The following is a 26,177-nucleotide window of genomic DNA, read 5'->3' as shown; positions in this document are numbered from 1 at the left end:
ACGGCAGCAATAAGTTGCATTTCTGGCACGCATTGTGACCGTAGCTTAGCCGGGCACACCCGGTCGATCAACGTGCGTGGCCGCTGGACCTTCCCAAATTCGTGCTTGAGATCGGCCATGTTGATTGACCGGGGTGTGCTTGGTCATCTCGTGTCGTTCTGTCCGCTGTTCTGCGCGCACCTTTCAACCAAATCGACCGCCCTGCTTATCTTCAACATTGGTACTAATGTATTCTTCTCTGCCATATGAATCAGATGGGTCAAAAGGGTCAGCTCTGCTAACTTTTCTGCCGAAGACGTACACCTCATGCTCAGAACTTCGACTTTGAATTGGGAATTCAGCACATATGAATCGTGGCTACGATGTCAACACTACTATCAGGAACTATACAAGATTCGTACACGTAGATTGCTGCGCCGACTCTCTTCTCCGGAAACCAGGTTGACCTCGATCAAAAGCTAAAGACAACGTGCTTGAGCTGCATTTCAGCAGGACCTTTGCGGTTTTCTGATCCTTTTGGCCTAGGTGACCCACATGACCAACAAAAAGGTTACGTACCACTTAATTTACTATGGCGAATTGAACAAGCTTCGAGTTCATTGAGCTTGTTTGTATCAAGCCCAAGGGCAGACAGGTTACCCTGGAAGTCGGGTGGCTAGACATTTGCAGTTCGCTGCCATGACAGACATGCTTTCATCATGCTCTGTGCATGATCTCCAAGTTCTCGCTAAATGCTCCAGTGCAGACTTTCGCTAAACTTCGCTTCAGGGCAGATTCAACAAGATCGGGGCTCGCATGCACGGGAAGGTGCTACATTGTAGACTAACTCGACAGTGTTCTCGCGCATTTCGCCCCCAACAACACCTTTGATCAATTCATTTCCTTGAGATGAGGCAGGACCACGTACCTGCAGGAAAAAATCGTGGGCGGCGCAAATTATGTCCTTTTGTGACAGTACGAACGCCTCATGAAACTTTGTTGCAGAGTACATTCAGCTGAAAGCGACCATAAATAAAACAAGCTTTAGCCTATGAGACTTAGCTGCAGCATGGCGCGAGGTGCCTCGCGAGATCATGGCTGAAGCTGAGGGACCTCGCGAAAACATGGGTGATTCTAATGAGCCTAACCCCATCCGTCGATCGCACGAACCAATCAAAAGTGCCATTCCTATCGACGTTCACGAACCGCACCGCCCCAAGATCGTCCGACTTCGCGTTTCCGCCTGATAAGTCAGCGAAGCACGAGAAGTCTAGTCCTAGCATGGCATAAGGCGCGAGCTGGGCTCGACAGTAGTCCAGGAGGCTTGTCAAATGCTTGTTCCCAGTATGCACTATGTGGCTGTTTCAGGTAATCCTCACGAGGTAGATCTTTGCGAGCTATGTTGCGTCAAGGAGGTATGTATCATGAACGACGGCATACAAAATAGGACCAGTAAGTCTGCTGTTACCGGGTGAGTGTCCTCAATCCACAGCGCTTACAGGGAGCACTTTGTGTCCATCTATACACCACATCTTTAGCAATTTCAATCTCTGCTTCAGCTATCCCAAACATCACCATGATCAGTTCCAGCGAGATCATAGACATCGTCGAGATCGTCTACTTTGGCCCAGCGTTACTGGCCTCCATATACATCTGCGTCAAACATGGCTTCTCGAAAGAAGCAGGTTGGTTCCTGCTGATCATTCTTTCACTGGCCCGACTCATCGGAGCCTCCACGGGCATTGCAGCACTCAGCGATCCTACGAACTCCAGCCTCATCGCTTGTTCGCTCATTCTGAGCAGTATCGGCTCGACCATTCTCGTCGCAACATTGACTGGTATCGTCAACAGAATAGATTCTGGGTCTGGCCAATCACGATTGTCCCCACGAATGAGAAAGATGATCCAACTAGCTGGTCTCGCAGCAGTTGTCCTCAGTATCATAGGAGGCACCAAGGTGGCCAGCTCCGACCCGGAAAGTCGATCAGAAGGGTACACTTACACGAAAGCCGCCATCATCCTTGTTCTCGTTCAGTTTATGGCCTCGATCGCCATCCTAGCCTTCTCGGCAATCAACACTGGAGCTATACTATCAGAAGATCGCACATTGTTCTTCTGCGTTTCGGTCGCCGCGCCGTTCGTGCTAGTCCGAGTCATTTATTCAATATGTGCTGCTTTCAACCCAACGTCAAGCACATTCAGCATCAGATCTGGCACAACCGCTGCTTTGGTCGTCAGAGCGATTCTCGGCCTTGCTATGGAGATCATTGCTGTCTCACTATTCATATTTGGAGGATTCAAGGCTCCCAAGATCCGAAAAGGAGAAAGAGCAGAAGAGAGTATGCCGATGAACGAGTCCCAACAACCACACAAGCACGGGGTTGTCAATGGAGCTCGATACCAACCTGTGCACGGTCATTGAGCATGTCAAAATATGCTTTGTGGAGCTACGCGATATTGCTCTGGCCAAGTATTACAAGGCGCAGATGGTGATTCCAAGAAGCGGCTGGGACTCGGGAGTCACTTGTTTGATATAGCGAAGGTGTACGAACATATAGGGTGTGGAATCTCCGAGGGTAGGCAGAAGAAGTCACCTATAGATTTGAGATAGAATAATATCAGGGATAGATGTACACGCTTTCTTTCTCTGATGAGGATCCCACATGCTTCGAGATTTCTTGGTAGATCACGTGATCTGACCAACGGCGGGCTCTCAAGGCACAAAGTGGAATTGACACAATGGCCGGTACTGAAGCGGTACCAGCTAGATGCTGAGGACAGCTTGACCAGACCTGCGTGCTGCCTGACTGAATACATATGAGGATTTTAGTGAACAACTTGACCATTCATATCTGTCATGATCGCATAATTATGCTGGCACATTCTCTCATCTCATAAAGCACTGCAAGTTGCATACCGGTCCCATCCCTCCGCTCTCCGCCGTCTCGAATTCCCACTCACCATCGAGTAAACAAAGGCTGAAGCGGACATCTCTGCTTTTCGATTACGACTTTGCGACGATAAGTGGTTGGGCTTGACAACAAAATGTCAGGATATCCTCCTCAGCCAGGAGCGCAGGATGGCTACGGTCAGCAGCCACAAGGACAACCACAGGATTACCATGCCGATCAGTACGAGGCTACATCACCTCCAGGTGTAGCTCCCGGCCCACAACCTGGTCCGGCGCCTGGTCGAAAGAAGAGAAGAGACTATGCTGGCCAGGCATATGAATTTGGCGCAGGTGGAAACGCAGCAGGTACACCTGTAGGCCAGAATCCCTCGGGCCCCGGCTATTCTGGTCAGCAAGATGCTGCTGGCTACGCGCAGGGGGGATACTCCCAGAACCCCGCTGCTGTTCAGCAAGGTCAAACTCCTATGTATGGCGGTCAAGATCCTGCCGCAGTGGGAGGTTACCAACCGCCAGGAGCACAGTATCCTACACAACCACAGATGCTGCAACAGCAACCAGGCGTCGCAGGCATGACACAGCAGTTCGGCCAGATGGACATGTCACAGAAGCCTATGGCCCAGCAGCCACAGGCTCAGCAGGGCCGAGCACCAGTGCTCAACCAGCTGTACCCGACAGATCTACAGAATCAGCCATTGAATGTTGCTGAGCTGGACTACCCTCCTCCACCTGCGATACTGCCTCCGAACGTGAGTACTATGGGCGACTTCTTGATCCAGATGCTGACTTTCTCCAGACGAGTGTAACACCATCGCCCTACGCAAACTGCCCTCCCAAATACGTCCGATCGACTCTCAACGCTGTCCCAACCACTCATTCTCTCCTCAAGAAGTCGAAATTGCCCTTCGCCCTTGTCATCCAGCCATACACATCTCTACACGATGCAGAAGATCCAGTGCCGGTCATCCCAGACCAGGTCATAAGCCGATGTCGAAGATGTCGGTCCTACATCAACCCCTTTGTCACATTCCTCGACCATGGACACAGGTGGAGGTGTAACATGTGCAACCTTACAAACGACGTCCCACAGGCCTTTGACTGGGATGCCGCTGCGCAGAAGTCTCTTGACAGATGGCAGCGGCCAGATCTGAACCACTCCGTGGTCGAATTCATCGCTCCACAGGAATACATGGTCAGGCCACCACAGCCACTGGTCTATCTCTTCCTCATTGATGTGAGCTATGCATCGGTCACAAGCGGTCTGCTAGCCACGACAGCACGATGCATTCGAGAGTCCATTGACCGGATACCGAATGCCGACAGGCGAACAAGAATTGGCTTTATCGCAGTTGACTCGAGTCTCCACTTCTTCAATATCCCACGAGATGGTACAGAAGGCGCAGATACAAAGATGCTGGTCGTGTCAGATCTGGAAGAGGCGTTCCTACCCACACCGCAAGATCTGCTAGTCACATTGGTCGAGTGCAGAGAAAACATCGAGAACTTCCTAGATAAACTCCAGGAAATGTTCCAGAACACTCAAAATGGCGCTTCAGCAATGGGCTCAGCACTGCGAGCTGGCCACAAGTTGATCGGCCCTGTCGGCGGCAAGATGACCGTTATCACCGCATCTCTGCCGAACGTTGGACACGGCAAACTGGAAATGCGTGAGGACAAGAAACTGCTCGGCACCGGCAAGGAAAGCTCTCTGCTCACAACAGGAAACAGCTTCTACAAATCCTTCGCAGTCGAATGCAGCAAACAACAAGTCTCAGTCGACATGTTCCTCTTCAGCTCTCAATACCAGGACGTCGCCTCCCTCTCCAACCTACCAAGATACACAGGAGGCCAAACCTGGTTCTACCCCGGCTGGAACGCCGCCCGCGAAGACGACGCCATGAAGTTCGCAAAGGAGTTTTCAGATTATCTCTCCGCAGAAATCGGTCTCGAAGCAGTCCTGCGTGTCCGTGCCACCACCGGCCTAAGGATGAACACCTTCTACGGCAATTTCTTCAACCGCTCCTCCGACCTCTGCGCCTTCCCTGCCTTCCCTCGAGATCAGTGCTACGTTGTCGAAGTCGCAATCGACGAAACGATCACAAAGCCTGTCGTATGCATGCAGACCGCCGTCCTCCACACAACATGTAACGGCGAACGACGGATTCGTGTCATGACGCTCGCACTTCCAACAACACAGAGTCTATCCGATGTCTACGCAAGCGCCGACCAACAAGCAATAACGACATACTACTCGCACCGCGCCGTCGAACGTGTCCTAAACTCCGGTCTTGAATCAGCTAGGGATCTCATCCAGAACAAATTGATCGAACTTCTCAGCACATACAAAAAGGAACTCGCCGGCGGCAGTATGGGAGGTGCAAGCGGGCTACAATTCCCAGCAAACATGCGTGCCCTGCCCGTGCTGTTCCTCGGTCTGATGAAGAACTTGGGTCTGCGAAAATCAAGTCAGATCCCATCTGATATGCGCTCTGCGGCGCTCGACCTGTTGTCTACGCTTCCATTACCCCTACTGATACAGTACATCTACCCCAAGATGTTCTCCCTGCACGACATGCCCGATGACGCCGGCACGCCACATCCCGAATCAGGCGAGATCATCCTCCCGCCACCGAAGAGTTTGAGCTCGGAACAACTTGTGCCGTATGGGCTGTACCTCATAGATGACTCAACCACTCAATTCCTGTGGGTATCGGCACAAGTCGTTCCGCAGTTGGTGATGGACGTCTTCGGTGTCCCCGATAAATCCCAACTCAAGGTTGGCAAGCAGCGACTTCCGGAGCTGGATAATGATTTCAGTGAGAGGGTCAGGGCTGTGATTAATAAGAGTAGGGATCACAGAGCCAAGGGAGTGGGCAGTATCGTGGTGCCGCATCTCTACGTGGTCAAGGAGGATGGAGAACCCGGTCTTAAGCTCTGGGCGCAGACTATGCTTGTGGAAGATCGCGCGGATCAGGGCGAGAGCTTGATGCAGTTTATGGCGAATATGAGGGGCAAGGTGAATTCTTAGAGGGATCGTGATTTGGAGTGGGATGTAGGAGGTAGATACGCGGAGCTGAGGGACGGGGTGGTGAGGGAGATGAAAGAGATTAAAGAGGACATGATGGCCATTGAGATGATCGTATCTCAGATACCGTATTAGAGGAGCAGGGATGTTGGATCTTGGGGTAGTTGATCGGTTAATCGGGTCTATGAGATGCTCGATAGGTTTGTGGAGGCTATGCAGAATCGGGTGGAGAGGTGGAAGAGAGCGAGGGCTGGTCATGCCAGAATAACCTTATCAAAGTATTCATGATGGTACGTGAACCAGTGATGATGGTTCCGCTGTATCGTTTGAGAAGGAGGGCTTTTTGCGCGGGTAGTACTGAAGTTGGTGCCTCTAGACGACCGGCCAAACAAGATAGGTCCTGTGAGACTTAGACAGAAATGGTATTGTTAGCAGTTAATGAGTCTAAGAGACTGGCCGAGCCTGGTCTCGATATAATGACAAGTGGCGAGCTGATTATCACCGCATAGAGTCGACGAGTACATTGGACTTTGCACCTGACGCATTGAGGGTTCTTCACGATGTTACAGGATACCTAACAGCCATTGACCTGCTTCGCAGCTGGACAACAGCCAGGGAGCGATGCAGTGGTCTGGTCACGTGGATTGCTTGGCTTCGAGGCTTCGCTTTGCTTGCACAGCTTCCGCTGCTTTTCTTCGTAATCGTCCATCAAAGACTCCGCACGTAGAGATCAGTGCTTGGGACAAAGATCGCGCCTAGTCTAACTCCGATTCTACTTCTACTCAGATATAAGCAATTCATCTGTCTTTACGGATTGTTTCCATGTTGCGTTCCGCCCCTTCCTCCAAGTCTGGAGGTTGGCCAAATCGTCGATTCCGGTCTGGCGCGTGCTCCTAGCCAATAGGAGGAAAGTGAACTACGTAATGCCGGAGAAAAGTTCCGGTCCCAAGACAGGCGAAACACGATATACGGTAGTACTCACCTCCGCATTGCCAGTGACACTCGACATGGCCATCGCGACTACTAAGATCTCACTTGAATATCACCTGCATATTCTATCTGAAAGCAGCTCCGCCACTGTGCGTAACGACATCTTCATCATGAGTCGCGTCCTGCCATGCCGACCTTGGCAACTCTTACTCAACTAGGTCCTCAATTCCTTCGAATACATACCTGAGGCTTATTTGAGACGCCCATCTTATCGCCGCAACCATGGCTGATACGGTTGATAAGTTTGGAACTATCTCTGATGGTCTCGACCGTGCACAGATTCATGAAAGCCCTCCAGTGAACGGTGTGACTAATGCTCGGCCACCCCCAGAAACGACCCACCATGAGAAACATCGTTTTCGCCGAAGTGTTGGCGAGAAGCTGTCTACATTAATACACCCACGGCGTAACTTGGACAGAATTAAGAATTCTCTGCATGATGGACACACCAATTCTGCTGACCAGCCCGGAGTACAGGTGGACAATGATATACCAGCACCTATACTTGCGCCTAATCCGCCTTCAGACACGAAAGCGATGCGGCTAAATCACGAAGTCGATGAGGAGCCGAGTATACCGCCCATCAAGAAGCTAGTGCGCGAGCCGGTTGTCACAGTAAAGAAATTTGTTGCTGATCAGAGTGGAACTGAGTTTGCAGAAAATGTAGGCAAGTCGGCAGTATCACATGGAGCCAGTGTGAACATCCTACGCCAAGAGCAGAAGGTTGAGGAAGCTTCAACAGAGGACCAGGCCCTTGCCGAGATGGAGACTTTGGTGCAGTTGAAACAACTGAGGCAGGATGAATTCGTCCGCTGGAGTGTGGACCGGCATGTTAGGAAGATCGGAATCATGCAGGGTCCTGGGCCACCACCACAGCGACCGCCGCTTTACGGGAATCAGAAAGTCGGAAGTTCACAAGCACAATGGGGCAATTATGGCAAGCTAGTAAGCTACCCAGTAACTTTGCAGCCATGCAATCTTTGCTAAAAGGTTCTCCAGCTTCTACAGTATTGGCTGGAAAAGTATGCGCAGCACTATCTCGACAAAGCTCCACAGATGAAGGAGCCCGATCATGCTCTGCTGGAATCAAGCTTCGAGCGAATGGTTGTTGCATCGACACCACTGCAAATCCTGTTCATGGAGGCGCGAGACATATGTCACTGGGAAGATCCTACGAAGAGTGCGGCTTACATGGCTGTATACTTCTTCCTAGTGTTTTACAACCAACTGGCAAGCGCTGCGGTAAGTGCACAGTGATTACGTGGAAAGCCCTTGCTGACACGTCAGATCCTTTACGTGCTCATCAGCACCCTCTACAAACGTTGGCAACCGTCCAATCTTGCCGAAGTGCGCACTAGAGTCATGATCGGCGAAGATAAAGAGGCCACCGCACGGCATCTCACTGAGCTGATAACGCAGCACGGTTCGAGGGGTTGGGTGGATCGTGCAATCGACGAAGCAGCAGCGCCGTTATTCTACCTTTGCGAGCACGTGGCAGACACGCTCGAAATGCTGCAGAAGTTAGTTCCGCTTGGTTGCCATTCTGATACCTGTTGCTAACGAAGTGTCAGCGCATATGAATGGCGAGATCCGATCCGCACTACGACCTCGCTATGCATTCTGTTTGGCGCATTGGTCTTGGTCGCTGTGGCGCCAACCTGGTTGCTCGTGAAGCTGTTCTTGTACTCGGCCGGCGTCATGTTCTTCATCCTGACACAACTGGGTCGTAAATTTCCACGGTATAGGTTACTCACTTCACCGTTTACGTGGGTGATGTGGAAGATGCCCACACATGGTACAGTCCCTAGCACCTTGTATGCACACCCTGGCTAATCAGTATCTCTAGTCGACTGGGCTATCGCGCGTCTTCAAGCCGAAGCCAGACAGCAACTCTCACAGAACGAAGATCCGAGCTCAAGCCACGAACCCAGAGCGCATAACAGAAATCAGCTATCTGGCATCAACAACCACAACCAGCCCACCGAACCCCAGCTAATTGGAATCTACACCTGCAAAGAAAACGGCACACCCGGCCGACTTCTAGCAACAACCTCCTCGATATCATTTGCTGTACGCGGATCCCGTGATCCAATCTGGCGCATGCCTTTCTCTGAGTTGGAGGCTATACATAAAGTACGTTGTGCTCCAGGACATCACTTCATAATACACCAGCATACTGACTACGGTTTGTGAGCAGATCGCCGAACCATCCCGCACGAAAGCAGAGCTTGGTCTTCTCTTTGTGGGGAGACACGACGGACCATCGCATCAGGTTGCTGGGTTGGAGAAGCGCGATGAGGTGTTCAGTCAGATTGTGGGGTATAGTGGGTTGGCTTGGAAGAGGATAGGATGATTGGTATGAAGGCTATCTGTGGATAAGCATCGAGTGGCAAGGGCTTTGGGGTGTTGAAGCTATGGCATATTCATTGGTCTTGGGCTTCTTATGCAGGTGTCTGTTAACAACGTTCCGAGCATTGGTGTTGCTAGAGGAGCTTTGGGCATTGAGCTGAGCACTTTCGACATCAAGAAGGCTTAGTTCGCATGGGCGATGTTTCGATGCAGCTATATTGGAAACGACACCTTCATCGGTTAGTGGTGTTCGAGGAGTCTTGCATGTGCATTTTCGTCATCAGAAACAGATCCAAAGGCTGAAGCCAGAACATGGTGGACACGGATTGAGAACAGCTTGTAGATGAGTACGACCAAACACAATGCACCAAGACAAAGAGTACCCATAAACCGCCCGCCACGGTGCCTGTCACAAAGCTTGCCCGTTCTACCCATCAACCCAAGCTCGAACCTGGCAATCCCTATGAGCGCGTCGATGCCACTAAAACAAGTACCTCGCGTCATTTCGCCTCACCTTGCCAGAACGGTCGCAAGCACGCGAGTGTAATGTTTTTCTCCACATACCAAAGACTGCTACCATACGCCAAACAGGCGCGCGTGTCTCGAAGAACCAGCCCATCTCATTCGCTGTCAGTACACTCGAATATCGCCTGCGGGGTCTCGTTGTGAGCAAGTACGATGGTTTTGATCTACTATGCTCGGTACTTATCCCTTCGAGCTCTAGATCCTCCATTGTGTTACGTTTGTGGCCGTCACGGCCACTGAGCAATCGTCTCTGCCGGAGCTGGAGTCGATGGCGGTGCTTATGCCCAACCATAGCCATGTCTCTAATCTCATTTTTGCTGCTTTCGAGACTGTCTAAGGGCCATCGCCAGCTTGAACGTGGGAACTGCATGATAGGCGGTAGAAGAACCTGAGGGTCATCTATCGGGTCGGGCTTGAGAGGCAGACAAATCCCAAACTGCTTGTCGCAAGGTCTTGGCACAATACCGTTCACCAGGAAGAAAAGGTACCGCTGGTTTGCTTCACGCGTCATGGGGGTGGCATCTAATTTATCCCACTCCGCCTCAGATGTGCCCCACTTTCTCGTGTAAGTCCTCCTTTCGTAGGCCGCACAGAGGTAATGCCACAACTGTCTTCTCAGCCGGAAGCGTTGCGCGGAACTTGTTGCTGTCAGTATCTCGTGGAGCTGACAAATCGTCCTTATTGCGACAGTGGCAGATGGTGCCAGATGCCACAATAAAGAGTTGCCTTCTTCGAAACATGACGGAACGTAGTCGAGTGGGTCGACGAGGTCTTCTACCCAGTAGCCATGTCCTGACTTCTTGTCAGGTACAGGCACCACTTGGGACAAGTCCCGGCCCCACTCGATCTCGAGCAGACCGCGTATCAAGGTAACGTTAGGTAATTTGAGTTTGAGAGCAACTTGGACAGAGTCGTCGTACTTCGTAATGCCCGACCGTTGGCAATATTCGTCGAGCGATGGACTGTGCCGTAATCCACTGTGATGTTTGATCGTTCTCTGCAGGTGATCTTCCGCGTCCTCGTTATCACGAAACCATCGGATCGAAGTTTTGGTCATGTCAGCGTTTGTCAGGACGAGAACGACCCCGTTGTCTGACATCGCACTACGCTCACATATGCCTGCACACCAGCGACAAGGACGGTGGGCTCGACAATGACGAGGAAAACGAGTGCAGTGCGTACAACTTTGCGGCGTACCAGGTCGAGCTACCGGACATCCTTCGACTATCTGCATACCGTGCCGCAGTTGGTACTTGGAGATGTCGGGTGTCATGCTGGACAGTAGGGAGGGCGTCGTGTTTTCAAATTCGAGGACTCGGATCGAGAAGAGTGTGCCAACGAAGGAGGAAATTGAGGGCGATCGGGCTTGTCTAGCGACCATAGCCATCAATTCGTGCATTGTGTCTTGCATAGCTGTGCCCTGCAAAGTCAGGTCATGTTGCAGTCGTTGCATCCTCGTGCCCACTTCCAGAGCTAAGCGATCCTGAGTGTCGACGACCCTGGTCGCGACATCCTTGATTAGCTCGCCTTGCTGACTAAGGCTTTCCCGAAGACGGTCGGAGAATGCTCTACCAGCCTTTAGCATAGCTGAGACAGTTCTGTATGGTTACTTACCTCACCGTTATCAGAACCGCCGCCTGTACAGCGTTCTGGTTCAATGCCGAAGCTTCTTTGTGCCTTTTGCTTCCTTTGAATGCCCATCGCAAGCTACCCAACGTCCTTGTGACTTTCTGCCTGCGGTTGTGAGTTTTTGTTCTTCCTAAGCTTGCACCATATGCTTCTTCAAGCTCGCGTTGTTGTTGCTCGAGGTCTTCGATAATGGAATTGAGGTCAAAATCGTCCTCGGTGAGTGTCGTGGCTCCTTTGGCTGGCTGAGGTAGTCCTTTGGCACCCCGCAAAGCGATGACCAGCCTCTTGTTGTCTCGTATAACTTTCTGATAGTTTGCTTGGGCACCGTCGGTCTGTACAGCCTTGCAGGCTTCGAGGAACACATCGGCGAGCTTGACAAGCTCGAACGCGGACACATTTACTATCGACATCATGTACTGTTTAGGAGTAGTAAATCCAGCACCGGACCACAAACCTTGTCGAAAGTGTAAGGAGCATCGAGAGACAGAGTCGAGGTGGCGAAACAAGACGTGATCATATTTGCTTCCCTAGATCTGTGCGACAATAGAACTTGATTGATCGTGCCACAGAGGTTGAAGCCTTAGATTGCGATCAACATTTCAAAAACACGTGCTGTGTAAGACGCGGTATAGTCATTAGCACGTTAGCCTATCGTTGCGCCTGGGTAGGGTATCATGCCTTCTAGTTCGAACTTGCCCCATGACTGTGCTTCAGCATCGTCACTTCTCCTTTTGTTGAGGACAGATGTTCCTGCTGCGGAAGGCTGCATCTGCAGCTTCCTTTCGGAACGACAACTTGATATGGTACGAGAGACACGCAGAAGCGGAAAGCATTGAACGAAGCACTCGCGCTGTTGCGGTTCCAGCGAAGCTGTTCGTCAACAGGTCTGTGCTTGCATCCTCAATGACCGGAAACTTCAACAACAGACGCGATCCATGCACCCCATGCACCCTTGAAGTCGCTCTCGTGGTGAAGTGATGCGATGGAGCTTGTCTGCGGTTGATCACACTACGATGTGCTGAAGGTGGGACAAAAGAGTGGCCAGCGGCTCGATGCCAGCGCCTGGGCATGAGCTGCTTTTTCTTTAAATCACGTGACCGGCTTGGCTCCGAGGCTTCTTCTTGCTTGATGCTGCTTCTCCGCATTGCTCTTCCTTTGTACTTGTGCTGATCATCCTGTCACCATCGAATCAGCATACTGTGCTGGTAATGTAGACCTTGCTCGGGTCCAGATATCCTCACTTGCTACCATCGTGACGGATGTGTTCTGTCGGCTATATGTTCATCCTGTACTCACCTTCCCGAAAGAGCACTGGCTCGAACAGCTTGTCGCGCTACAGTGTCTCGGGGATATGTGTTCGACGATCTCGCAGGGCGGTATGATGGGGAGAGAGCGAGAGCTTCCGAGGGCCAGAGCCTCCGAGATCTCGGAGGTCCGCCCAACCAAGTAAGCAAGACACGCGTTAGAACCATAAATTTCAGAGAATTCAGATTTGTTAGATGAGCTGCTTGCTGTCACGCGGGTTCCCTACAGACCTGGGACCTGTTGTTGTACCATACTCTTACGATGGCCACACAAGCATTGGCCTCCTGGGCGCTTGACTTACAATATAGCAACCTGACTGCTTCTGTGGTCGATGCAGCAGTGAAAAGTGTTTACAACTGGGCCGGTTGTGCCATTGGTGGGTATGCACAATCCGCACCCATCGTCGCTCAGACCACCATGGGTGGCGCCTTCGGAGGACCAGGCACCTCGAGCATCTTAGCCTCGAACGATTCTACCCTCGTTGACGCACAGATCGCAGCCCTGGTCAACGGCATCGCATCACATGTCGACGACTACGATGATACACATTTGGAAACGATCATTCATCCGGCTGGCCCAGTAGCCTCCGCTTTGCTTGCCGTGTCCGAGTGGCAAGGACCAGTCTCAGGCGAGGATTTCCTGACTGCATTCGTTGCTGGTGTCGAAGCTGAGTGTAAGCTTGGCTTATCTGTCTACCCGGAGCACTATGATGTAGGCTGGCACATCACCAGCACAACAGGATCTATCGGAGCAGCTGTTGCCATCTCCAAGGTTCTTGGTCTCGACCTACCACAAACGCGTCAAGCTATTGGCATAGCGTCAACACAGGTGATCGGCATGCAAGAATTCTTCGGCTCGGACACCAAATCATTCCACATCGGCCGAGCTGCTCAGAGTGGCATGATGGCTGCTCTGCTTGCTCAAGGTGGCTACACTAGCTCATTGTCAGCACTGGAGGCAAAGTATGGCTGGTCACATGTGGTCAGCACTCGCGAGAACCTGATTGACACCTTTGCTACACTCGGCAAGACATGGGAGATCGAGAAGAACACCTTCAAGCCTTTTCCATGTGGTATCGTCATCCACCCAACCATCGATGCATGTATCAGACTACGTACGCAAGCTCTAGATCGAGGTCTCGACATCAGCACCATCCAATCCGTCAATGCTCGAGTAAATCCATACGTGCTGACCTTGACCGGCAAGACCGATCCACAGACTGGTCTCGAAGCGAAGTTTAGTGTGTATCACGCAGCTGCTGTAGGCTTACTTTTCGGTAAGGCGACGCCGACAGAGTTCACAGACGAGGTAGTGCTCAATGAGACGGTAATCAGCATGCGCGACAAGGTGAAGACTACCGAGGACGATAGCGTGCCAAAAGCGGAGGTCTACTTGTCGGCTGTGTTTCGAGATGGAACGAATCTGACTGAGCATGTCGAACATGCAGTAGGCAGCATCGAGAATCCACTGACGATTGATCAGTTGCGGACGAAGTTCATGGATCAGACCTCGAAAGTGATCGGTGCTGCGAGGGCGCAGCAAGCATACGACTCATTTCTCGGGATCGCGAACGTGAGCGATGTAGCCACGATTCGCAGTGCCTTTGCCTCGAATACCTCTAGCGGTGCTGGCTCGGACGTGGCACAATATACCTCAGCATCAACACGTTCAAGTGGGTCGGCAGGCAAAGGACTTGTCTTCGCTACGATCACGGTCTTCCTTGTGCTAAATTTGTTCTAGAGCAACATTCATATATCACAATTCATTTCGTTGTGATGACTATGCACTTCGCGCGGTCATCCTTCCCCAGAGATGGACATGAAAACATGAATTGTCTACCTCACGTTTGGCATCCCAGCCACGTCTTTACCTATGCATCTTAAGCAGGCTGCAGCTTGATCGTCGTCATCTATCATAACGGACGCCGTTCATTCGTTCTCAGATAACACCCTGACCACCCCTCTACTTGCACTTCCCACTCTCAACAACACGCTCCCGATACACATCACGAATTATAGCCTCAAGACGATCATGTGGGTCGTTTGGTGGTGGCAGCTCATCGGACTGTTGCTGTTTCTGCCTCTGCGTCCGTTTCCTCGCTGATTCTGTCAATGTTACCGATCTGATGAGCTCGCCATTGAACGTCAGGTTTACCTTCTTGGTTGCTATGTTGGTTTGTGCTCGAGGCATCTTGACTCTGGGTTACGGATTGTTGTTGGTCGCTGATTGTAGACTGAAGTTGATTATCAGCATTTGGATCGATGTTCTCATCGTTGTAGTGCTCGAAGGCTTTATCTGGTGTGGCTTCTGAGTCAGCATTCTCAGAGCGACTAGCAGCCCTTGTTATCCTCTTTGTGTACTGGCGTTGCGGACGCATTGTTGCGGGACGGAAATAAGTATTGAAAGCAGGTGAGAGGTTTTAGCGCAAAGTGTTTGAGGCTTCGAGAAGGAGGAAAGATGGCTTAGGGGGGACGCCGTGAGACAGCTGTGCTCTTATTATGATCGTAGAATCCTTGCTACCGTCAATTCTGCATTTGTCTTGAGCACCAAACATACTCGTTCGGGTGGTTGATGGATGTTTGGTGCATCCTTTGTTGATAAAGGCAATTCAAGACAGTGGAACAGCGATCGCAACAAAGGGCAGTGGAACCAATCGTCAAGCGGCTTCACGAAGCGAGACAGAACTCCATGGCATGGCATCTGAACGAAATCGCCTGTGTCCGAGAAGCTTCAACCAGATGTTTTGAGCTTGTCCAGCACAGATCTTAGCCGATCTTTGAGCACGTCGCTGCGAGTTGTCGCAATCTGCGATTCAAGCTCGTCGATTTTGGCCTGGAGCTCGTCGTCGTCGGCTTCGTTCCCTCCATCATCGTCATCATCATCCTTAGCAATATCGCGCTGTCCGAGCGAGTCTGAACCCTCATTAAGTTCCACGCCGAAAGACGCGGCGAATGACTCAGCAATCTTCCTCTCCTTAATGGCAAACACGACCCTCATCCCACTCCACCTTTCAGCACTGCTCGAGTTCTGCTTTCTGTTCGTCCTCGGGCTGGCGTGCCCTCCACTGAGCAGGACTCGCTTCCAAGCAGCAGCAATCTCACTCACAGGATTTCGATAAGCACCACAACCCCATGCACCTAGTACCAACTTTTTCACACCTTTGCTCTTCGCGATTCGCATCACAGCCCTCATCTTCTGCTCTGCCGCATCACGATCTTTATCGTCAGCATATGCCTTCTCACCTTCTTCATCCTCCTCAACATCCGGCATCCGATGCATCGCAGCAGTGATCACGTCCACGAAGAAACGCTCGTTCTTCGGCAGGTCTGTAGCTTCTGCATCGTGCGAGCGGAACACAAGGACGTCAGGCGTGTAGATTGCACCCACTTCCGGCAAGCGATAAAACTCTTCTTTGAGGGACGGATACAACGTAGTCCGCATGCACAGAGATTCTTCCTGAGATGTGGCGCCATTCAGAAAGCCACCTCCTGGCCGTAATGGAGATGCCATGTTGAGCACAGCAATACGCGAGGACTTTGGGCTGCGTGATTGGCTAGATCGGTGAAGGTCTGTTGCAGCATCAAGTGTATCTGCGACGCGAAAGTGTATCTCGAAAGGTATTGACGAAGAGGCCGAGCCATCCATCGACGCCTTTGCAGGGTGATTTGCAGCAGTCTCTATTGACTGTTTCACGTCCTTGCTGTTAACGCCGCGACCTTTGCTTGTCTTGTCCTCGCTTTCAAATTCTGCAGCTGGTGGATCAACGATGAGCTCGGATGCTTCGATACCTCTTCTAGCGCGTGAGTAGGCTTGTAGAAGAGCCGGAATGTCCTTGTTGACTGTTTGCTTTGCACGTTTAGCTCGAGCATCTTTGCGCTGAGATGGCGGTGGCGCGCCTATCGAAGGTACTGTTCTACCCATAAGCGCGAATCTTTGCCTTCAAAGTGGCCAGACGACAAGATCAAACAGAGACGGGCCAAAGACGAAGACAGGGATGGGTTTGCTGCTTGAGTGCGGTTCAGGCTGGGCCAAGGTGCTCAGTCGCTCACGTGAGATAATGCAAGTCCGTAATGGTATCGAATCACTCACATAGCACCTACCGTTGTAGATTTGATGCACGACCATTGGACTTCTCAATCAGCCAAGAACGATACTGGCCATCACATGAATCGCCACTTCAATGCTGTCTGACGCGAGATGATGGCAAATGGGAAATAGGGTATATTGGCAATGCTACCATAACGGCTAGCCTGATACGACAAATGCGCTAAGCCGTTTGGAGAACCGTTCGGGACGATCTGGATATACCTAGGTGCGCGTCCAGGTCTGATCTATCATGTCGCTCATGAGCACCGAATGTAACCTACATTTCTTAAAACATTGCAGACTGGTGCGACTGCTCGTATAACTCGTCAAGTTGCTCACCTTAGGCGGTGAGATATGCCTACACAAGTAATGCGCATGACTCTACCCCCAGTAAGTCCGTCGCCACTAACCATCAGTAGTAGACGCCTTCATCAAGGAAATTCGTGCCACCATCAAGCACACCTGCAGCCCGGTCCTCAACTCGGCCAGGTTTCTCAAGTCGTTTCGTCCATCCGTCGCAGACTCCGAGCTCATCTCTTCCGCGCACGCCATTTTCGTCTACTGCTGCTGCTAAGCCAAGAAGCGTCGATCTCGATGTCGTCGATGACGAGGACGATGATGCCGTTGAAGACGACATATCGGCGTATACAGTGAACAGACAGCGTCATCAGCACGTCGATGCGGACCAAGCAGATGAGGATGATTCACTTCCCGATGTGGTCTTAGGACGGCAGCTAGACCGCAGACCTACAGCACCGCAGATCCAACCAACACCTAACCTCCCACCATCAACAGCCAAACGTAGAAAGCTATCTCACTTCGCAAACGACTTTGACACCATCGATAACGATGACGGACCCCTGAGCTCATCACCACCTGTACCGACTGCCGCTGAAGAAGACGCCTACAACCACGAAGTCACACAAGTCCAAATCCCACGCTCCTCCCCCGAAATACCCTACCCAGACGAGATACCCGCCGTCGGCATCAACCAACCTACTCACCACCCCTCCTCAGACGACCTCTCCCCCAACAACTCCCCCGTCAAACCCATAACTACCCCAAAATTCAAAACCTCCCGCTTCCGCCACCCACCACCATCATCCACACTCACGCCTCTAACTCAACACTCAAACTCAACCGACCAACCATTCCCCTCCTTCCAATCACGCCTCCTCGGGGCAACAGCTTCCTCCCTTCGAGGGCCGCATCCATCGCTTGACTACACCCTACCAGATGCGTTCTCGCCGTCTCGAAAGAAGGGGCAGAGAGAGTATATTCGTGGTGGGTATGCTGAGACGGTGAGGGGGTGGGTGCTTGATGTTGCTGTGAGGGCTGGGGAGGGGAGGGTTGTGGGTGATCGCAGTGGCAGGCCGAATGATGAACTGACTCAGACGGACGGAAGGGATGATGGGCAGATGATTGTGGACAAGGTACTCCATCGCGACCGTGATGGCAGATTTGTGGTTGTGAGGCTGTCGGAGCAGGCTCAAAGGGGCGCTCAGCGGCATACTGAGGAAGGGCGGGTGTGGATACTCGTCAACACTGACTCGCAGCAGCCGAACAGGCGCAACATGTCTACGTCGAGGCTGGAGATGCTCCAGCCTGGGGCTCGCATTGTGGTCAAAGGTGGTGAAGCAATGCGTTGGAGTGTTGAATTTGAGGCAATACTTGCCACTGGGACCTCATTAATAGAAGGTCAGCCGCATGGGGTGCCTTTGGTCGACTCGAGTTCTGAATCGGTGGAGGACGAAAAAAGGTGTCACGTTGCAGTTCTCTGGGAGATTGTTCAATGAGAGATGCCATGAATTCTGTCTATTTTCAGATTCTAAGGGTTCATGGCACATTTCCTGGTTCACCAAGGATAAGTGGGCTCAATGTCTCATGATTTTTACAAAAAACGTCCATGATATCCTGTGCCAAATGCCAAATGCCAAAGCCTCGAAATGTCCAGCGCATATCTCGCGGCTTATGGACTATCTTCTCCTTGCGCCCCTTCTACGTCCTCGCCGTCTTCATCATCCAGTTCTTCTCTCGTCTGCATGTCCTCCTCTTCGTCCTCATGACTAATCTCCTCTTCGTCTTCCTGCTCATCCCCAATCTGCATCTGCCACATCTGCTCATCAAGATCAATCATCGTACCTCTCAGCTTGAACTTGAAGCTCTGTTGACCTTCCCGCGCTCCACTACCATTAGCTTGCATTGCCTGCACAGTATCGCCCTCACCACCCTCAACCGCCTGCATGTCCGCATACCTCAACGCCATCTCCAACTTCCCCATGCCCTCCTTCATCCTCCCAGCCTTATCTCTCTTCGCGATCCACCCAATCGGCCCACCACAGCACAACTCATTCCTCAAACAGAACTTCAGGAAGCTGATCCAGCAGATATCCCTCGTGCAGCTCAAAACCTCAGCATGTCCGATAACGATAAGCGCCTCCTTTGCTCGTGTCATAGCAACATTAAAGCGCTTAGGCTCATCAATGACACCAAGGTTACGTGCCTTATCCTCATTAACATACTTCGCAGGCGGATGCGGAGCCTGACCGAAGCGCGTACGAGTCGTACATAGTACCACGACTCGGCTCTCGAGACCCTGGAATGCCTCAAGCGGACCAATACGGACATCATACAGCCCTGCATCTCGGAATACACCACGGAGGTAGTTGACTTGTGCTCTGAACGGCGACATGACAATCACATCTTCAGGCTGAAGGTAGTCACTCGTAGCTCGCGGAAAATGTACAGCCAGAGACCCACCATTGACATGTCGAAGAAGACTCTGCACCATCTCCAGCGCAATCTGTGCTTCAGTGTGGTTCATCAGGCTGCCTGAGCCGATGCCGTCGCCTTCAGTCACTGACTCGACGCTGTCGGGTCCGTTGTTCTGGTGGAACATTACTGGCCAGACGCTGCTCGATTGTTTGGGCCAGAGCGGCCAGGAGAGGATGGCGGGGGAGACCTCTGGACGTTCGGGGATGAGCGTGTCGGAGTAGAAGAGTGCTGATGATGTTGAGAGGATGGCTGGGTGGGAGCGGTAGTTTCGGATGAGATTGGCGAAGGGAGATCTGGTGATTGGTAACATGCTTTTGGTCAGTGGTCGGAGACCTTGGCTTCGCGAGAGCGGGTGGTCCTTGTATAGAGGTCGCGCGAATAGACGCTGGAAGAGCGAGGTCTCCAGGCCAGATGTACCGCAAGTCTCAGATATGTCAGGTACTGTCGCGCTGGCCAAGCGAGGACCAAGCTGGTACTCATCGCCGGCCATGACGACCTGTGGCAGAACAGATGTTATGGAAGGCTCGGCTTCGAAAGGCGCAACCACAGAAAGTGGGATAAGCGCTTCCGGCTCCGTTGCTTGAGCTGCTTCGTCGAGCAGTAGTGCAGTCCAGTGGAGTAGGTTCCCGTCATCCACAGTACCCGCAGCTATGGCGCGTAGCATGCGCAAGGCGACTCGAGTAAGATTATGGTTTGTCAACCCAGCTGCTACGAGCATGTTGGCGTCTCGACAGGATGTGACCACCACCCGTGCAGACATCAAGCTCTCGAACGGTGGCAGTGTGTAGAGGTGACTCGAATCGAGATAGCAGAAAGGGCGAACCTCACCTGGCACCTCTGATGGCATTCTTGTCCAACCATTGAGTCGGAGGAGGTCTTGAGGACGTAAATGCTCCGACAGCCTGACCAGTAATGTGTCAGCTGCTGCATCAGATGGTGCACACACCAGTAAGTGAGGTGTGACGCGACTCGGTGCCTTGAGTAGTTGCGAGACAGTCTCAACAACGGTCTTCGTCTTTCCTGTTCCAGGAGGGCCTGAGATCAAGTAAGGGACGTGCCCGTACTCTGCATCAACTACTGCCTGGACTGCCCGCTTCTGTTCGAAGTTCAGTGCAGGGTCGTGCCACTTCAAGTCGAAAGCTCCTTTTGGTAATGCTGTCTGGAGGACACCATGGTGAGTGTCTGGAAACAGTATCGAGGTGAGCCATGAGCCCCGAACATGCCTAAATCGGAGACCAGAGTGTGTTGAGTTGACAGCTCGCCATGCCGGAACATACTTGTGAGCTGACAATGGAATGATCACATTGCACTTCGTACCTCGGGTCAGACCTTCGCCGAGTCGAACGATCACCGTCTCATCTTTGCGCAGAATCGACCAAACGACAGCGTGGTGCTCGTGGCCGGTAAACCCTGGAGCAACACGATCACGCAGATGGCTCCATTGCTCCGCTTGCAGGGCGATCGTGTCAGGAAGGACTGGTGAGAGTGGACGTATGTACAATATGTCACCCAGATCAATCCGTGGCGTGGACTCTCGAACACCAGGTACCTTAATGGAGTAGGACTTGATGTTGGGATCATGCAAGAAGATCTCGATGTTGAAGAGGCCAAATGCATCGTTCTGCAGACCTTGCGCGAAGTATTCGTTTTGCAATCGTTGTTGCCAGTATCGCTGATAGTTGTTACCTTGTAGCTCCGAGCAGTCGACATTGCAAGGATACTGAGGTGGGAGTTCGGCAACGGGAAGATGCTCTTGAAAGTCGCTAGCTACGAAGCTGCTGCGGTAATCTTCGAACTTGACGCGTGGCAGTGGAGGCGCGATAATTGGTATAGACGCTGATTCGTTGACTGCTTTGAGCCAGTAGGGTACATATTTGTGAGCATAGATGTCTAAAGTAGAGCGGGTTCGCACTGTGTTGACTGGCTGGGAGATCCTATCGAGTTTAGCTGCTGCAGATACTGTTGCTGACCGTGCTGTTGAAGTGCCATCCACTGACACTCCAGACTTTGGAGGATCTGGCTTTCCTGTTTCGACTGCATTCTTCCTCGTTATCGAAGTCGTTGTGGTGTGTCTCTGGCCCGTGGCGCCATTGAGAGCAGGTTGAGCTTGATATGGAATACGATTGGCGTGCTTTCCTTGAGGTAGTATGGCCTCATCACTGTCAATCAGCGATTCTGGAGTATCAATGGCATGCTCAGCTGGACGCTTGATCACGATAGCTTTGCTCTTCTTGGAAGGTAGCTGATAGAAGTTGGGATCAACCTGCTGAGCAGGCAACCACTGCTTTTTTGGCATGACGCATCATGAAAACTGTGGTGAGGTCAAGGCACGGCATATGATGGTGATCGAGGAAGGGTGGGTCAAGCAGTCAAAAGTGTATGTAAAGCAGTGAAAGTACAAATACAGACGGCTTTAGAAGGCTATAAGGCTGGAAGATTCGATGGATGACAGCTAAGCAAATATTACGTGATAGTGAAGGTGCTGCAACGAGCAAGGCTGAACAATGGTCATCAAGGCAACAGTCAGCGGTACTATAGACTTATACTCATCCGTACTCCGGTGATCAGCACACCGGTGCATAAAACTGCGCTACTGTTACGGCATGTCAAAAAGCCCGGTGCCGCTGGTTGATCACTCCTTCCAAGGCCAACCAGTGACCCTGGCTATCAGTGCCTTTGCCTTCCGTGATCTGCAGTGCACTCATGGTTCCCAGCGGCAAGCAGCTAAGCCACAGACAACCTCCCCAAGCACACCCCTCCGAGCTTCAGAGTCCTTCTCACACGCACAAAACATTCGACGCCGGCCACAATGAATAGAAATTGATTTTGGTACATGACCAGCGCTCAAGCTCTGCCATCGAGCTTCGTGAAAGCGTCTGGACCACCTTGCACCTGTAACCAATTCCTCTCGTCATAATGCTCTTCACCCTCGATACAGTGGAACGTATATATTATCCTGCCCTTCTGACTTAAATTCTTCTCACTTTTGTGCAATATGTTTCCATGTATCAGCACTAGCGTCCCCGCCTTGACCTCGCCCAGCACATACTCCTCGTCCTTCTTTGCCTCCTCGTGCTCAAAATCCCTCGGCCACTGCTGTTCACCCGTCACCTTATCGAACGTAGTTCCACTATTGTCCGTTTTCCTTACGAAACGCTCCTTCACAGGCGCTCTCCGATGCGACCCCGGCGCAAAACTGAGACAACCATTACTCACCGTCGCATCCTCAAGCGCAATCCAGAACCCAACCGCACTCGGCCGATCCGTATACAAAAACGTATTATCCTGATGCGGCGGCACTGCCCCTCCAATCTCAGGCTGCTTGCAAATAACCATACTCTGCAGCAGTCTCGGATCTCTATACCCCAGATCGCTCGCTATCGCCGCATTCCGCCTCCCGACCTTCCCCTCGTGACTTATCGCGCCGAACTCTGGTATCAGTCCATGTAGATTGTGTCCAATCTTGTTTATGGCGCGCTCTTTCGGCTTGGTGAGTTCGCCGGAGGTCTTGTCGAAGGCGTCCTCTTCGAAGAAGAAGCGGACTTTGTCGCCGGAGTCGAGGAAGTAGGCGTCTCCAACGTGTTCTTCTGAGTCGCCGGTTGTGAATTTTGTCATCGGGTGATCGGAGAGACTGAAGTCGGAGAGCATGGAGCGGGTTTTGGTGAGGAGGTTGTCGCATTGTTCTTGGGAGATGTAGGAGGGCATGAGAAGGTAGCCATTTTCGTTGAAGAAGGTGAGTTGCTCTTGGGTTAGACCTTCTACGTCCGAAGCAACGGGTGGAGGGGACACACGGGAGGGTGCCATGATGTGTGTCCGATAGCTGTTCGTGCCGAGATACGGGGTATATGGCTCTGTTCTGCGAAGCTCTAGATAGGGTTAGACTATTGTTTCGTGGTTATGCAACTGTTGGTGAAGTGATGTTAATGCTAGTGGACGTGGGCAGGATGTGCAAGGGCAGTCACAATGCCCGGCTATCCCCGATCTCTCGCATATGTCTGCCCCACGATGAACACGAGGATGCCAAGAATGCCTGAAGTTGCAGGTGTCACTGGTTAAGAGGCCTGACCTCCACTTCACAATTATGTCTTCACCTCTCCTCTACAGATTCTTGAATCCGGCTACTATGCAATACTTGATGAGTTGCTATCAAATAAGCCACCCTTGATGTACCAACTGGCTCACGCAAGGAGAACTCCGCCGAGGCCAAGCTGAGTGCGGGCTTGACCGCAAGCATGTTCGTAGTTCACCGTCGCCTCTAAGCCGCCAGAGCACGATGGCATAATAGATAACTATAGTACAAGTACGACTGACCATGTAGAAATATCGTGAGCACTGGACGACGAACATTGCAATCATGGTCACGGTACCTCGTCTAAGCCGAGCGCAACCACTCACCGGCTTCACCGAAGCGCTAGAGAAACATGGCTGCGTGATCATCACAGACTTCACAGATGCCGAAACAGTCGCACGAGCCAACCAAGAGGTCAAACCATGGCTGGACGGGCAAGGCAATGAAGGTGCCAAAGTTGGTGGTAAGACACCATCTAAGGAACTTCTGTTCTTGCATCCATATGCTGACCCAGCTCCTCCCTAGCTCTCTCTGGCAATACGCAGACAGTAACGCGTCTGATCAGCCGCTCACCAACCGTTCGCGAACAGTTTTTCGCCGACTCACTCTACCAGTCTCTCTGCGAGCAATTTCTGACCCTCGAGACCACAACATGGTATGGCGACGAAGCTCGCGTGGGCAGAAGCGACCCGCTTCTATCGATAGCCATTACCTTTGCCATCCCTCCGGGAACACCAGCTCAAGGTTTGCATCGGGACGACAAGAACCATCATGCTCGTCATACGGCCACTGATCGGTACAGTAAAGGCCGTGACATGCTTCTGGGCCTATTTGTGCCAGGCTGCGACACATGCGAAGCCAATGGAGCAACCAGAGTCGTGCCAGGGAGTCATCTGTGGGGCGACGAGAAGCCAGACTTTGGTGATCAAGCTCAGACAGTGGTTGATGCAGAGATGAAGGTCGGTGAAGCGTTTATCATGCTTGGCAGTCTGTACCATGGCGGTGGAGAGTACTCGAAACCGCTGGGAAATGCCGCAGCAGGTGAAATTGAGCGACGAATCGTGTATGCCATGTTCTCCTGCTCTGGTGTGCACAGGCAGGAGGAGGTGAGCTTTTTGTCGTACCCCATCGAGGAAGTCAAGACATACTCAAAGGTGGTGCAAGATCGGTTGGGCTGGAAGCAGAGTGAGCCGAATCTGGGTTGGGTGGATTTGAAGAGTCCTGAGTTTATGCTGTCAACTTAGATAGGTATGTCCTTAGACTATTCAAGGTCTAAATATTCGGCGGTTCCTTAGTTGAATTTCGATGATAATTCATACGGTATGCGTGTCTTCTCTGAGGAGTTTCGATTGTCTGCCCTGTTCTTGCTCCAACTGACGACTCTACCGGCCGCCTTGTTATTCAGTGGTGGACTCATCTAGACCAGTGTCACCACTCATTCACTATCCTGCAATTTCCGCTTCCTGGTCCTGTATAAAACATTCAGGTTGTCGTGGAAAGACCCTCTCCAGTCCTGTAGCTCCAACATAGCTTCGACCCATCTCCCCTCACCTCGTTGACCATGAAATACGACCTTCCAATTCTTGTCTTCGACCTTCTGCAGTCGTGTATTGTCTGTGTTGTATATGGTGGCAGAGTGAGCGTTCCAGTCCTTGAGGCAGTCGTCTGGTGCTGTCCACGACGCATCGTGCATTTGATGTTTTCTGCATGCTTTGCATGGCATGCAAGCCTTGTCACAAGATAGTGCTCCATCCTCAATTTGATCCCAAGTATCCTTCGAAGTTGCCCAAATCATTACTTGAGGTCTGTATCTGCTACTCGCAGTCCACAGCGCTGGCTGTATGAGGAAGTATCGGGAAGTGCTACTCTTACGTGAAATGTCGTTTATAGTCTCCATCAAAGGATAACACCTCTGCAGACTGCACTGCGGTGCTGTTCTGAAGAGGTCCTAGCTTTTGCTGGCCAAGGTAGGTCGAAGTGTATCGTCTCGAGGCTCAAGGCAAGTTCTGGATAGTTCTTCACCACTTTTGTAAGATCGCGAAAATGACTTCCTGCCTCAGCAGAGCCTGCAGCGTGCCAATGAGCCTGATCAGTGTAGCCGTCCCGGAAGCAGAAGCATGGCTCAGTGGACTTCGTCCATCGCAAGCAGAGATTTTTGATTGCCTCTACGCGATATTCAGGCATTGCCTGAAGGTAGTGGTTGGCAAATGCCAAGGGGTCCGCCATAACGACAGTGAGATGTGCCGCAAAGATTGAGTGGAGCTCGCCGCGAGTCTGCCAGCAGACGTTCATGATGTTCATCAGAGATAAAATATGTTTGCACTTCGGATCCTTTTGCTGTAGCTTATCTTCGCATATTGTCAAGGAGTTCGGAACGCCGTAAAAGCCATAGACCTGGTCGCGAACTTCTTGCGGTAGTCGCAGAAAATTGATAGAGGACGCCATGGTCTCCACTGACGTTTTGGTAGTACAAGAATCTGAGCGTATCTCAGGATGACTGTGCAGGGTTCGAGACTGGCGACAGGAACGATGTAGAG

The 26,177-nt window shown here is 51.8% G+C and overlaps 11 protein-coding genes across 11 annotated transcripts; 6 read left to right on the top strand and 5 right to left on the bottom strand.

Moving 5' to 3' along the window:
- Window positions 1–1,555: 1,555 nt before the first annotated feature.
- Window positions 1,556–2,401, top strand: PMZ80_010148 (uncharacterized protein; the record flags this gene model as incomplete). Its single annotated transcript, XM_064878539.1, has 1 exon — window positions 1,556–2,401. One exon carries the CDS (start codon window positions 1,556–1,558, stop codon window positions 2,399–2,401), a length of 846 nt encoding a protein of 281 aa, XP_064725618.1.
- Window positions 2,402–3,024: 623 nt separating this feature from the next.
- SEC24 (COPII subunit) lies at window positions 3,025–5,915 on the top strand (the record flags this gene model as incomplete). The annotated part of the gene is made up of 2 exons (XM_064878538.1): window positions 3,025–3,636; window positions 3,684–5,915. The coding sequence occupies 2 exons, from the start codon at window positions 3,025–3,027 to the stop codon at window positions 5,913–5,915; spliced, it is 2,844 nt and encodes a 947-aa protein (XP_064725617.1).
- A 1,209-nt stretch (window positions 5,916–7,124) lies between these two features.
- On the top strand, window positions 7,125–9,255 carry PMZ80_010146 (uncharacterized protein; the record flags this gene model as incomplete). Its single annotated transcript, XM_064878537.1, has 6 exons — window positions 7,125–7,847; window positions 7,902–8,144; window positions 8,190–8,422; window positions 8,474–8,697; window positions 8,749–9,035; window positions 9,100–9,255. 6 exons carry the CDS (start codon window positions 7,125–7,127, stop codon window positions 9,253–9,255), a joined length of 1,866 nt encoding a protein of 621 aa, XP_064725616.1.
- A 1,295-nt stretch (window positions 9,256–10,550) lies between these two features.
- Window positions 10,551–11,815, bottom strand: PMZ80_010145 (uncharacterized protein; the record flags this gene model as incomplete). Its single annotated transcript, XM_064878536.1, has 3 exons — window positions 10,551–10,568; window positions 10,987–11,344; window positions 11,391–11,815. 3 exons carry the CDS (start codon window positions 11,813–11,815, stop codon window positions 10,551–10,553), a joined length of 801 nt encoding a protein of 266 aa, XP_064725615.1.
- Window positions 11,816–12,971: 1,156 nt separating this feature from the next.
- On the top strand, window positions 12,972–14,450 carry PMZ80_010144 (uncharacterized protein; the record flags this gene model as incomplete). The annotated part of the gene is made up of 1 exon (XM_064878535.1): window positions 12,972–14,450. One exon carries the CDS (start codon window positions 12,972–12,974, stop codon window positions 14,448–14,450), a length of 1,479 nt encoding a protein of 492 aa, XP_064725614.1.
- A 222-nt stretch (window positions 14,451–14,672) lies between these two features.
- Window positions 14,673–15,087, bottom strand: PMZ80_010143 (uncharacterized protein; the record flags this gene model as incomplete). The annotated part of the gene is given in 2 exon segments (XM_064878534.1): window positions 14,673–14,900; window positions 14,917–15,087. The coding sequence occupies 2 exon segments, from the start codon at window positions 15,085–15,087 to the stop codon at window positions 14,673–14,675; spliced, it is 399 nt and encodes a 132-aa protein (XP_064725613.1).
- A 353-nt stretch (window positions 15,088–15,440) lies between these two features.
- Window positions 15,441–16,631, bottom strand: PMZ80_010142 (uncharacterized protein; the record flags this gene model as incomplete). The annotated part of the gene is made up of 1 exon (XM_064878533.1): window positions 15,441–16,631. The coding sequence occupies one exon, from the start codon at window positions 16,629–16,631 to the stop codon at window positions 15,441–15,443; it is 1,191 nt and encodes a 396-aa protein (XP_064725612.1).
- Window positions 16,632–17,165: 534 nt separating this feature from the next.
- On the top strand, window positions 17,166–18,592 carry PMZ80_010141 (uncharacterized protein; the record flags this gene model as incomplete). The annotated part of the gene is made up of 2 exons (XM_064878532.1): window positions 17,166–17,186; window positions 17,219–18,592. 2 exons carry the CDS (start codon window positions 17,166–17,168, stop codon window positions 18,590–18,592), a joined length of 1,395 nt encoding a protein of 464 aa, XP_064725611.1.
- A 173-nt stretch (window positions 18,593–18,765) lies between these two features.
- PMZ80_010140 (uncharacterized protein) lies at window positions 18,766–21,867 on the bottom strand (the record flags this gene model as incomplete). Its single annotated transcript, XM_064878531.1, has 1 exon — window positions 18,766–21,867. The coding sequence occupies one exon, from the start codon at window positions 21,865–21,867 to the stop codon at window positions 18,766–18,768; it is 3,102 nt and encodes a 1,033-aa protein (XP_064725610.1).
- A 548-nt stretch (window positions 21,868–22,415) lies between these two features.
- On the bottom strand, window positions 22,416–23,375 carry PMZ80_010139 (uncharacterized protein; the record flags this gene model as incomplete). The annotated part of the gene is made up of 1 exon (XM_064878530.1): window positions 22,416–23,375. The coding sequence occupies one exon, from the start codon at window positions 23,373–23,375 to the stop codon at window positions 22,416–22,418; it is 960 nt and encodes a 319-aa protein (XP_064725609.1).
- Window positions 23,376–23,925: 550 nt separating this feature from the next.
- Window positions 23,926–24,884, top strand: PMZ80_010138 (uncharacterized protein; the record flags this gene model as incomplete). The annotated part of the gene is made up of 2 exons (XM_064878529.1): window positions 23,926–24,103; window positions 24,166–24,884. The coding sequence occupies 2 exons, from the start codon at window positions 23,926–23,928 to the stop codon at window positions 24,882–24,884; spliced, it is 897 nt and encodes a 298-aa protein (XP_064725608.1).
- Window positions 24,885–26,177: the final 1,293 nt, after the last annotated feature.

The sequence above is a fragment of the Knufia obscura genome, assembly GCF_036327395.1.
Source record: "Knufia obscura strain CCFEE 5817 isolate CBS 148926 chromosome Unknown scaffold_16, whole genome shotgun sequence".
NCBI lineage: Eukaryota > Fungi > Ascomycota > Eurotiomycetes > Chaetothyriales > Trichomeriaceae > Knufia > Knufia obscura.
This window is presented reverse-complemented; position numbering and strand designations above follow the sequence as displayed.